The sequence below is a fragment of the Bison bison genome, unplaced genomic scaffold (genome assembly GCF_000754665.1).
Source record: "Bison bison bison isolate TAMUID 2011002044 unplaced genomic scaffold, Bison_UMD1.0 scf7180017864183, whole genome shotgun sequence".
Lineage (NCBI taxonomy): Eukaryota > Metazoa > Chordata > Mammalia > Artiodactyla > Bovidae > Bison > Bison bison.
Window position 1 is genome coordinate 7,034,478 of NW_011494755.1, and position 13,708 is coordinate 7,048,185.

Here is a 13,708-nt window from a genome sequence, read left to right on the forward strand (position 1 = left end):
ACAGCTGAATGTGGCTGAACACCCTTTACCAACAATAGCAAGCAAACAGGCTGCCTGTTTCTGCATAGGACAAAATCACGACAAAAAAAAAAAATGAACTTTGAGAGCTAGGGAAGAATGGATTATGGAAACTGGGTCCTTTGAGGCATTTATTTACATGTGGGGATATTAATGGATTGTGTGTGTTAGTCGTTCAGTCATGCCCGACTCTCCACGACCCCAAGGACTGTAGTCCACCAGGCTCCTCCATCCATGGAATTCTCTAGGCAAGAATACTGGACTGGGTTGCCATTTCCTTCTCCGAGGAAATTAACAGATTAGAGAACATCTTTCAGCACTGAGAATGTCTTTTTTTTTTTAATGAAGGAGAAGGAAAGAGTGGCTTTATTTCTTTGCCAGGCAAAGGGGGAGCACAGTGGGCTAGCGCCTCAGTTACTGTCAAGAATGTCTTTGATGAGTGAAAGTAAGAGGGATTGATGGGGTAGTGGGTCAGCACCCCTCTCCGTGTGTGACAAGCCAAAAGGAGGGCCATGTTCCCCTAACCTCTCAGCAAGTGATGGAGTCAGTTTCCACCATCTGCACCCTCAGCACTCTGCTCTGTGTCACATCGTGGCCAGCCATCCGAACTCCTCTGAGCAAACGCTGAAACAACCGCTGTCATCTGTGTGCAGATTTTTATGTGAGTTTTGATCCTCAAGAGGCAATGTGACACTAGGAAGGAGAAAGGGGACAGCTGGAGGGCATAACAGAATGTGTAGGGTCAGCGCTTTCAACCCAGGACAAAGCTCCAGTTCGGATGGGTTCAGTGCAACAGCATTTGGTGCTTGACAAAAAAAAAAAAAAGATTCGATTGTTTTACTTCAATTTCCTGATAATCAGCTAAAGTATCATTTTTGTTTCTTAAATCTGGGCTGTAATGTGGGATAGAATATAAAGTTCTTATGACAATTTAGGTAAAAGCTGAGATTTAAAAGGATTTTTATACTTGAGACCAATCGCTTCAGGCTACACCTCCAGATGCCCCAAAGGCATGTCTTCAATCATCTGTGTCCAGATGAGCAATGATATGTCACTTCCCAGTAAGTAACACATGTTCATTATAACTAGTTTTTCAAAGGCAGAAGAAACGGATTTATTTAAATGAATAAATATATTACATATTGATAACTATGGTTAATATTTTGACATTTTTATTCCCAGTTTTATTGAGTAAATTTATTTTATGAAACTGGACTTTTACAATATAAACACACAGAAAGTTTTGGCTCATTTAATATGATATTTGGCCAATTTACAAGGCCATTAAATAGCCTTTAAAGATAGGATGTTATTGAATATATTTCACTGAATATGTTTTTATTTTGTTAAGCTTGGAACTTGGTTTTTTCTGCCTCTAGTTTCTGGACATAGCGCCAGCCATCAGAGTTACCGTCTGGTCCCCGATACCCCATTCTCACCCTTCCCCTGGGAAGGGGGCTTCCTCAGCCTCTCCCTCTCCCCTTTTCTTCACCTTTGGCAGCCTGTCTGTGTTTTATAAAGACAGGTTCCATGTGTCCAGCACCGCCTGCTTCTGGGGATGCAAGTCAATCTAATTTAAAGATTCAGTATTAGAGACTTATGTACCTGAGCCACATTCTGTATTAACCTGATGAAGGCATTCTTGATTCTCCACCTGCCTTCTCCTATATTATAATTCAACTGATTCAGAACTCAGAGGTGGAAAAGGTGTCATTTATTAAACTCTTCCAAATCACAGCCAGATTGCATTATAATTCAACTGATTTAGAATTCAGGAAAGATGGGTCATTTATTAAACCCTCCCAAATCAAAGCCAAATGGTTTCTAAATTCCTATTCCAAACAATGCTGGGATGAACAGCCTTTTACAGGAATCTTTGTATGTTTCTTGAACGATTTCTTATGAGAAGCGAGTTCTCTGATGGGGAATAACTTAGTTTTACTGTTCATACTTTTAAGACTGCAAAATACTGCCAGTCTACCATATCACTCTGGAAACATACTGCCAATGTTTAAATACACAGATGTACTGTGAATGTCTGCACGAAGAGAAGCACAGCTTTTAAGAGAAACATCTTGAAGAGAGAAGAAAGAAATGTTCTGAAGAAGGTCTTCCTTGACTGAGGGAAGAGACCCTTAACTCTACTAAAGGTAAGGAAGTATGGTTAAACACAGAGACGGAACTACTAGAAATTTGAAAGAGTTCATATCTGAGAAAATTAGAAGTGTATGTACTAACTGTATACACATTACATACATTTTAAATATCACTGGAAATTTTATAAAATTGTATTTTACAGTAGCAACCAGGATATCCTATAACCAGTAGAGCAGGAAGGACATTAAACAATGAAAACTTCCAGGATCATTTTGGAGGGAATTAATAGTGCATCGAACTCATGTACCTCAAAATATATTTTCTATACCCACTCTTGAACTGGAAAAATACCCAACTTGAATTTCATTTAGTAAATGACTAAGTGGGCTTCCCAGGTGGCTCAGTGGTAAAGAATCCACCTGCCAGTGCAGGAGATGCAGGAAACATGGGTTTGATCCCTGGGTTGGGAAGATCCCCTGAAAGAGGAAACAGCAACTCACTCCGGTATTCTTGCCTGGAAAATCCCATGGACAGAGGAGCCTGGAGGGCTACAGTCCTCCAGAGTCACAGAGTTGGACATGACCGAGTGATCTGAGAACAGGCATGTGCACACAGATAGATACACACACACACACACACACACACACACACACACAATGACTAAGTACATTTACTCTATAAACTTTCTTTACTCCATAAATGATTCAGTCTTATAATAAGCCCTGCTAAGAACTTTCTTTGAAATGTTTTTTCTCTATTAATCTCATAGGAAGTTTTGTCCTTAATTCTGAAAGACATCTATTTGCAAAACAAGCTACAAAACAAGGTAGCTGTCACTATCTCAACATATCTAGTTATCAGACTCTCTCCTCAAGGTTATAGCTTTCACATTCACTGAAGCTAAGAAGAAAGCATGCTCTGAATCTGAAAAATTGTTATTGCTTGACCCTTTACACAAAGAAAATGGCAACTGCTTGAATGACCCCATGACAAAGACAGAGAGCAAGGAAGATGAATATTTTAAAAATCTTTTCATCAAAATAGATTAAGAAAATGCACCTACTAATGGGCTGCAGATTTCATTTTCTTCCCACTATCATTCATTTCAAGTGAAGCCCTGTAACAACATCCATGGGCTACAACAACATCTCAGAATGTTTCCTATCCACAATTAGCCCCCAGGCTAAAGCAGGTTACTGTATGTAAGCAGATCCTATGCCAGAAAGACATTCTTCATATGGCTGGGGGAGATTTAGAGAACAGTCTTAAAAATCTATGGGAAAGACCGAGATAATACAGAACAGGAAATTCCTTTTAATGTAGAAGTCTCTTAACCTGACAGCTTCCTCTGAAAAGTCAAAGGAGAACCACATTTTCCTGAGAAAGGTTCATTTGGGTTTCGTAAACTGACAATAAAATATTGATTACATTTTGTGGGATGTGTTTATTTCCCCGTGATGCTCAGTATAATCTTTTACTTGGGGGTGAATGCCGTATTATTTAGAAGCTTCTGGGAAACTAAGAGAAGTTTCTGTTGCCAAAATTTAAATGGATTGCTCAGGAACTTTGAAAGCTTTTTTCTAAAAAAAAAAAAGGATAAAGGTATTCTGCAGTGAGGCAAGGCCTGGCTTTGCCATCTTGAGCTGGGTTAGGCCATTTGAGGAAGAAACAAAGTGGATTTCCAGACATTTCTTTGGTCACACACACATACACACACACTCTTCCTGACACACTGGTTTGGTAAAGACCCCTCATCACTTCCTCAGTATCCACATTCTCCTTCCTCTTCAGTAATAAAATTCCATAAAGCTAAGGATGGAATTGAGACCAGGTTCCCCCCGCAATGAGATCTACGTGAAAGTATTGGTTGAATTGCTACAATCTTCTTAAAGACCAATGTGACTATCTTTGTCCTTTCTTCCTTCTGGGGTCTGGAATGAGTCCCTGATGGTAGGAGCTCCAATAGCCATCTTGGACCATGAAGTAAGCAGAAAATGATAGAGCAGAGGGCTGAAAGCAATAACTCTGGATCCCCAAAGACAGAGCTGCCGTATTTGCTCTGACTTTTCTACTCAAGACTTAATGTGAGAGAGAACCAACTGTTTATCATGTTTAAGCCAGTGGTTCTTTAGAGTTTTCTACTACATCCAGCTAAATTTAATCTTAGCTAATTTATTGGGTTAAAAAGCAAGCTCAGAAGACAAGCTAGAAGGGATTAAACCATCTCAGGGTCTGCCAATGATTTGTCTTGTGTTAGGGTGTGGAACACAATCAAGGATCACAAAATGAAATTCTAAGTATCAGGTGGTGGTGGTTAGTCTCTAAGTCATGTTCTACTCTTGTGACCCCATGGACTATAGCCTGCCAGGCTCTGTTCATGAGATTTCCCAAGCAAGAGTACTGGCTGCTGCTAAGTCGCTTCAGTCGTGTCCGACTCTGTGTGACCCCATAGACGGCAGCCCACCAGGCTCCCCCATCCCTGGGATTCTCCAGGCAAGAATACTGGAGTGGGTCGCCAATTCCTTCTCCAGGGGATCTTCTCAACCAAGGGGTTGAACCTAGGTCTGTCTCTTGTACTGCAGGTGATTTCCTGCATTGCAGGCAGATTCTTTACCAAATGAGCCACCAGGGAAGCCCAAGTGCCAGACGCTGATTAGTTGTGAGAAATCACACCCAGAACTGTTAAATATTCCAGTCTGTCGAGAGTAAAGCTCCAAACTTAGGTTTTTTTTTAAAAAATGCTATCTCCTGATTTTAAAATGCCTGCCAAAATTAGAACATATATTAAATATGCATATATATTTTAAAATACACAAATACATACACACACACACACACAGGCCACATATATCACACATATTGAAGGCCAATTGAAAAGCAGCCATGGAATGAATATAGCTTGAAAGCCACAGTTTTTGTCTTCTGGGTTAGACTGGCATTACATCTTCTGTAACATTTTCAAAGCTCTGGAGATGGAATTCCCTGCTTCCCCCTGGCTTTTGATGCAACTCAACACATGAAGGTAATACAGTAAGATGTGGGTGGGGGGAGGGGAGGAGAAAGACCAGATGACAAATCAGATATCTCTATTGACTCTGCCTTTGGCCTTTACTTAGCCTTGTAAGTAGCATTTAGTTACCTAACCTCTCCTCGTATCCATGTCTTTTCTGTAAAACTAAGTCTTTAAAATCATAACATAAAAGTGCTTTGAAAATTACGGGTCACTTTACAAATTAAAGGTATATCTGGTCAAGAATGAATACATTTAATAATTCTCCTTCACGGTCATTGTTAAGAGAAATCCTCTTTAGCACATTTTTACTTCGAGAACACTGGGGGAGGCTTTCCTATCTTTGGACCACAGAAGTGAAGTAGAAAGAGCAGTCTACCCTTCCCCTGTGTTTAAATAATAAGTCATTGACCAAATATCTTTATGATGCATTTCGACCAAACATCATAGAATACTGGTAGCCAATAGTGATGTGTCTTTAACAGTAACACAGATACACCTTCTGAATACATTTCACAGTGCCCTGTACGCTGGGAATAACAAAACTAATAAAACATGCAGATACTAGACTAAGAAGAAACTGGAATTCAATATTTGATAATTATTTGTGCACGTGCTCCCTCTCCCTCTCTTCCTCTCTCTCTCCCGCAAAGGATTTTCAGTACCATCTTTACCTGGGAAATATATAAGAGGTCTGGTTCAGTTTAAGCACTGAGGCTTCATTCATGCATTCATTCACATGTCTAACATCCTGATGGGATTACAAAAGAAGTTCCTATAGAAGACCAAGGCAATATGAAAACTGTTGAAAAATTTAAGAAGCACAAAAGAGAGGCCATTTTCAGAGGCCCGTTTAGAAAGATCATCTTTCTAGCATCAGAAAAGAACTTAGCTCCCTCAACAGTGAGGAATTCTTGACATTTAAAGCAAGAGTCTCTGAGTCTGGAGCAGCTAAATCCACTGCAGACTGAATGACTCCCTCACACCCTTTCCAACAGGGAAGGAGAACCTACACCTTCCTTATTCCTTCAGCGTTCAGGTCATCAGAAAGACTGCTGCACAGACTGTTATTGGTTCATTGTATGAAAATAAAATAGCTCTAATCTAGTAGTCTCTCACACAACTCCAGGTTTTATCAGAAACATAAAAGCGGATACTTTTTTCCTACGAGGCTGAGAGCAGAATACTCCCCAGGTAAAGGCGTGAACACGCACCAGTGTGGACATATAACGATGATCTCCTTTCCTTGAAGCAAGGAGGAGTTTCTGCCTATCTATTCCCAGTCTTCTGTCCCTCTATAGTACAGATTTTTGGAGAGGCAGCATATTCCCCACCAGAGGATCATATTTCTGGAACTCTGGAGCAAAAAAGAACTTTTTTTCAAAGGAAGCTCCATACTATGGTTGTATGCTGCTGCTGCTGCTGCCGCCAAGTCGCGTCACTCATGTCTGACTCTGTGTGACCCCATAGACGGCAGCCCATCGGGCTCCCCTGTCCCTGGGATTCTCCAGGCAAGAACACTGGAGTGGGTTGCCATTTCCTTCTCCAATGCATGAAAGTGAAAAGTGAAAGTGAAGTTGCTCAGTCGTGTCCGACCCTCAGCGACCCCATGGACTGCAGCCTACCAGGCTCCTCCATCCATGGGATTTTCCAGGTAAGGGTCCTGGAGTGGGGTGCCATTGCCTTCTCTGATGTTTGTATAACAGATAGCAAAAGTGAAGTGGAAGGAGGGGCTCTGATTTCATGATAATGTGAAATGCTTAGATGTTGAAGAGTTTTGCATGCAGAAAGGGGTCAACCCCAAAACACACTTGAGGAAAGGCAATTTATAAATACATGATGGAGAGGAAAACCAAGAAGAAAGGTTGTTATGAAATAGTCATCCCTTGGAAAGGAAAAGCTGAAGAGCATTTCGTATATTTTTTAAAAGACTTTCATGTAATTAAGTTCAAGGTGCTAAATCTTTCCCTATTCTATTGACGGTGTCTCTGCAAAGATCTGTACTGCCTGCCAGTTTCACTGCTTTTGTCCTGTACTCTTTGATAAGTGCTGGGGATGGTCCCCAAGAAAAAAACATCTACACTGCAGTTCATCCATTCAAATAAAGTGCGTCCAAGCATATATTCTCTCATCAAGTGGTACAACTCTGACACCCTATAAAAAGTGAAGCAACACCATTATCCTTTTTGTTTGGTCAATCATATGCACTGACAGATAACAGCAAATTTCAAGTTGGTAAAGAAAGTTCTCCATCTCGAGATTTTACATAAGAGGAATAAGGTGTCTGAATTGGGAGGTAGCCATGCACTCGCGTGTGTCAATATGCGTATTTTATGTGTTTGTATATTTGTCTGCCTGTGTTTGTGGCTGTGGACAGTTGTGTGGTCATTCCGTTTCAAACGGAAAAGGTTTGAAAAACTCATTTTCCTGGGGTTTTGAGGTTTGAAAAACCTCAAAAATGTACCTGTGACTTTGAATTTCACATCAAGGCTAGACCACAATCAGTTCCAATATCACCATTCTATGCACACAGGGGAACCTAAAAAACTGTCTCATCTCCATGAAAAAATGTCTCACTTCCCAAATCAAACCGTACAGCTTATCATTTTCAGACCAATCTTGTGATAAAACAGGCTTTGATCCCTTTGCCAAAATTCCCACTGAAACTTCTTCTAAGGCCATTTCTAAACACTGATCATCTTTTATCAAATTTCGTCATGAATATCTCATTTAAACCTAAGCATGCTCATCAGAGGCCTGGCAAAGTTACAATAACGACATGCAGGTTGCCAGGTTAGACAGGAACTGAGTCCAGCTGACCCTCTCTTGCACCTTCTCATAACCCAACCAAAATGAGAAAAGGAAAATAAAATCAAGGGAAAGTTCAGTTAACACAAACGTTTGAGAAATCCCTGCTTGTTGGATTACAAATGGATCCAGACTGAAGAAAGGCACTGGGACCCCTTTGGCAATTCTACTTTCCAAGACAGGATGTAGTATTTGGAAGGAGAAAGCTGAAGACAGAGTAGGTTTTGAGGAGAGCAGTCCGTACTCGACTCATTATGCATTTAACTGTTTTGAATCAACAATACTGAGAGGCCCTGGGCAGACCTGGCCAAGCCAAACAGAGGAGCTGGTCTATGGCAAGTTCTTCCTGATGCTGCGAGGTTCTTCTCCACTAGGAGTGGAAGCCAGCAGAAAACTCAGCCTATAAAACTGAATCCTGCCTGGGGCAACTGTTAATAGTTCAATACACAGAGGGCATCTTTAGTGAGTTCTTTTCTCTCATAAAGGCCTTTCAAACATCACAAGACAGGGAAAAAAACACAAATGAAAAGTAGATTCAATACACTGATAAAATGGTAGATGCTGTCATCATAAACAAAATTCAAAGGCAAGTGAAACACAGAGAAAAAATACCTGCCGCAGACTTGGGGACAAAAAGGTTAATATCATTAAAATTTAAAGAGTATTTACAAATCACTAAGAAAAAGAACCACTTTCAAATAAAAAATGGTTAATAATCCCAAAGGATTTTAATAGGAATTTTTCAAAAAAGCTATATATGGCCAGTATATTCAAAAAGTGTATGAAAAAAGTGTTCAACGTCACTAATAAAGGGCAATATAAAAATAAGATTCTATTTTTCACATATAAATTAGAGGGTCATGTTCCAATGATACTAACCTGTATTGGCTGCATCCTAGATATGGACTTAGGCACTGCATGTAGAAGTATAATTTGGTACACATTTTCTGCAGAGCCACTTGGCACAGGTATCAGAGGCCTTTAAAACAGGCATCTTCTCTGAAGGAATAATACCCACCAGTTCAGAAATCTGTATTAAGGAAATTATTAGAGATATGAGCAAAGATCTGGTTTTGCCGTGTTGCTCTTAACAGCCTGTGTGTATGTTAGTGGCTCAGTTGTGTCTGACTCAATAAATCCAAGGACTGTAGCCCACCAGGCTTCTCTGTCCATGGAATTCTCCAAGCAAGAATACTGGAGCCATTTCCTTCTCCAGGGGATCTTCCTAATCCAAGGATCGAACTAGGATCTCCTGCATTACAGGTGGAATCTTTACCATCTGAGCCACCAGAGAAGCCTATAACAGCCTAACTACATGATAATAGGTAATTACATGATACAAATAAACACACATCCTGTAATGGAATACTGTGTGGCCATGAAAAATGATAAAGTAGAAATGTATTTCTTATTATGGAAAGAAGACTGCAAAATATGATGGAAAAGTTAAGTTAAAAAAGAGAATATACAATATGATGCTTTTTTGGGTAAACATTATTTATACATGATATATGTACATGTATGAATATATACCTATTACCTAGACAACTGCAAAAAGATCAAGACGGATATGTGCCAAAATATTACAGTGTATTTTCAGAAAATTTTTCTGATTATTTTATCTTCTAAGATAAACACTTATTATAAGTAAAATAAAATGTGTTTTAAAAAAATGAGTCAAAAAGTAAAACAAGAATCTAGATATAGAAGTCATGTTTAAAAAATTAACAATGTTTCTTTACACCAAGAATAATTGTTTAACTGCTCATATAACTCAGTAACAAAACAAAATCCAACCCAATTGAAAAGTGTTCCAAAGACCTAAATAGGTATTTCTCCAAAGACATACAGATGGCCAACAGGCACACAATAAGACACTCATCATCACTAACTGTTAGAGAAATGCAAATCAAAATTACAATGAGTAACACCTCACTCCAGTCTGAATGGCCATCATCAAAAAATCTACAAGTAGGTGGCGCTACTGGTAAAGAACCTACCTGCCAATGCAGGAAACAAGAGAGGTGGGCTGGATCCCTGGGTTGGGAACAATCCCCTTGAGGATGACATGGAAACCCACTCCAGTATTCTTGCCTGGAGAATCCCAAGGACAGAGGAGGCTGGTGGGCTACAGTCCTTAGGGTCACAAAGAGTCAGACACAACTGAGGTGACTTAGCACAGAACAACAAATGCTGGAGAGGGCGCGGAGAAAAGGGAGCCCTCCAACACCCCTGGCGGGAATGTAAATCAGTGCAGGTGCTATGGAGAACAGAATGGAGCCTTCTTAAATTAAAAACAGAGTTGCCATAAGAGCCAGAAATCCCACTCCTGGGCATATACCCAGGCAAAACTATAATTTGAAAAAATACATGCACCTCTCTGTTAATAGCAGCACTATTTACAATAACCAAGACCTGCAAACAACCTAAACATCAACAGATGCATGGATACAGAAGATGCGGTACATATATAATGGAATACTACTCAGCCATCGAAATGGATGAAATAATGCCACGTGCAGCAACATAGATGAACTTGAAGATTATCATACCGAGCGAGGTAAGTCAGAAAGAGAGACAATGACCATATGATATCACTTATACATGGATTCTAAAACACAACACAAATGAACACGTCTGTGAAACAGAAACAGATTCACAGATATAAAGAAAAGACTGTTTGCCATGGGGAAGGGAAGTCAGGGAGGGAAGGATTGGGTGTTTGGGATTCACAAATGTAAACTAGCATATACAGGATGGATTAATAATGAGGTCCTGCTACATAGCATAGGGAACTATATTCAATATCCTGTGATAAACCATAATGGAAAAGAATATGAAAATATATGTATAACTGAGTCACTTGGCTGTATAGCAGAAATTAACACAACATTGTAAATAAAATATACTACAATTGAATTTTTTTAATTTTAAAAAAGAATACTTGTTTAACATTTAATTTGTAAAGATGCTATTCATGATAGCAATATTGAATGGAATACATTTAAGTCTAAATTTGAAAAATATATGCAGGACTTAATTACTAGAAATCTATAACTTTATTGAAGGATATGAAAAGAACTGGTTAAAAATGGACATACTGTAGTCTTGACTTGGAAGGACTATAATTATAAAATGTAAATAATTCCCAAGTTAATTCTATATTTTCTATAATGAAATCAAAATCTTGGCTAGTTTCATTTGGAATATGTGAAAATGAATTAAAACTTCATATTAATAAATATATGAGAATTGACTTAAAGAGGAAAAAATAAGAAAATGGAGACTTCTCATGATCAGGTATTTAAATAGGTTGTAAAGTTATAATAATTAAATCATTTTTGCAAAGCTTAAAAGTAATAGATAGATAATAGGATGAACTATCCTATTATCCAGGATAATACAAAATTCATAGAAGGCCAGGAGAAGCTCAAATACCCATAAACTCTTAGTGTATGACAAAAGAGGCATTCAATTAAATTGGAAAAGGATGAATGGCTGGTAAACACATGATGCTGGGGAAACTGGTTAACTATTAAAAAATACAGTTAGACATCTTTGTCATACTATACACTAAAATAAACTCCTGATAGATTAAACTGTGAGATGGGAAAATATTTCTCTGATATGGGAAATGAGAAAGCCATGCTAAGAATATAAGCAAATGTAGGATCTTAAAGACAAAGTTTGATAGATTTGACTATATACAAATTTAAATCATCCATTTAACCACACTGTGATAAACAAAAGCAAAAGGCAGTGAGCTGGAAAAAAACAATTGTAGCATGTATACATAGTTACCGGTCTTACTATATGAAGAGCTTTTACAAATGATCAAACCAACAAACATACACCATAGTTGCAAAATGGTCAAAAACAATGACCAGGTAATCATCAAAGGAAAAATACAAATGCCCAGTAAATGTATTAGAAAATACTCATTCCACAATAAAATGAAAACAATTGAATTTGCTAAAATGATACCTCTGTTCACCTACCAAATAGGCAAAGACATTAAAAATATTGGCACATGTTACTGGTGACCCTGAGGCAAACTTACTGCTGTGGTACTCTGCTGAAGTGAAGTGAAAGTCATTCAGTTGTGTCCAACTCTTTGGAGCCCTATGGACTATACAGCCCATGGAATTCTCCAGGCCATAATACTGGAGTGGGTAGCCTTTCCCATCTCCAGGGGAATCTTCCCGACCCAGGGATTGAACCCAGGTCTCCCGCATTGCAGGCGGATTCTTTACCAGCTGAGCCATAAGGGAAGTCCAAAAACACTTGGGTAAGTAGCATATCCCTTCTCCAGGGGATCTTCCAGACCCAGGAATCCAACCCGGGTCTCCTGCATTGCAGGCAGATTCTTTACAAACTGAGCTATGGGGTGCGGTGTGCGGCAACTCTGCTGATGGGAATGTAAATCTATACAACCCTCCAAGGCAGAACTGGACAAAATGTATCAAGTAGTTTACAGATGTTCACATCTCTTAATTTAGCAACTTTACAGAAATTCTTCCTAAGAAAGTAATCAAAGGGGTCTATAAATATTTGTGTTTACCAAAACCTTTGTTCGACAACAGATGACAGGTCAAATAGATTATAAACTATAATAATCTAGCAAGAAAGGTCGGTATATAATAACTACATTATATTAGATATATAATGATATAGGTCATTTCATGATATAACAAGTGAAAAATGTAGGCTACAAAACAGCAAGACACTAGTTTGTTTTAAAGTATGAGCAGATGTGCATAATGGGAAAATATTCAACAACATGTAAACAGTGGCTTTTTAAGGGTGATGAGATTAGAGGGTTTCCCCCCCTTTTTCTCCGCTGGTTTCATTCATTTCACACACGCTGGCTTGCTATCGTGTGCCCAACATCTCTATAGGCTCTAAATTTTCTTCAAATGAATATGCATTACACTGTAATCAAAAAAAGTTAAATTTTGGAAAAGTAAAAGTCCAGCATCTGAAACTGACTTCCTTCTTTTAAAAGTCTGGTAAAGGACTCAGAGCAACGAAGTGCATATTGAAAGTATAAAATCACATCCCAGAATTGGGGAAATGTTCAGGTCGCTCCACCTCTTACCTTTAGTGACACTTCCTAAAACATACTCACCTGTTAGTTTGCCCAGTTTGTTCCCACGACAGTGAATGTGAACAGCATCTCAATGACTCCTTCCTAATAGAGTTCTCAAAGACCACTTAATGAACCTGACATCTCCTTAAGCCTTTAAAATCCATCCTTCCAAGGGAACCCCCTCCCTTCCACAACAGGATAGGTATGATTCTGACTTTGGAGATGGGGACGCTTGACTTGGGGTGCTATGGCTGGCCCGAGGCTGAGCCCGGCTTATTGCCGGGCAGGCGGTGGTGGGTGGGAAGGGCACCTTACCGCGGCTTGCTGGAAGGCGCCCTTGGTGTAGGTGCCACCGCCTCGGTAGGTGATGGCCGGGATCTCGCGGCTGAGCAGCGCGCACTTGTGTTGGTGCGCGCGGCGGGAGGAGATGTAATCGACGCGCGGCACCACGTTGTTCTTGGACGAGAAGGTCACGATGGCCACGCGCGTGGCCGTGGGCACCACGGGGAAGTCGGATAGCAGCTTGCGGACGAACTTGAGCTCGCTGAGGAAGTTGGCTTGGCCCACGCTGGACGACTCGTCCACCAGGAAGACGAGCTCCAGGCGCTCGCTGAGCTCTCGCAGCCTCCGCACGCGTCGCCGGAACGCCTGGCCCAGCCGCTCCACTTTGCTCTCCGCGGCCGCCG

At 39.9% G+C, this 13,708-nt stretch overlaps 1 protein-coding gene across 1 annotated transcript in view; it reads right to left on the reverse strand.

Annotated features, from left to right (window-relative positions):
* SVEP1 (sushi, von Willebrand factor type A, EGF and pentraxin domain containing 1) overlaps positions 1 to 13,706 on the reverse strand; it is a gene marked incomplete at its 5' end in the record, with an annotated part of 208,166 nt that extends 194,460 nt beyond the window's left edge. The window contains one exon of the mRNA XM_010843623.1: positions 13,338 to 13,706. Coding sequence (XP_010841925.1) covers positions 13,338 to 13,706 — 369 coding nt within the window. The remainder of the gene's footprint in view (positions 1 to 13,337) is intronic.
* Between the last annotated feature and the right edge of the window lie 2 nt (positions 13,707 to 13,708).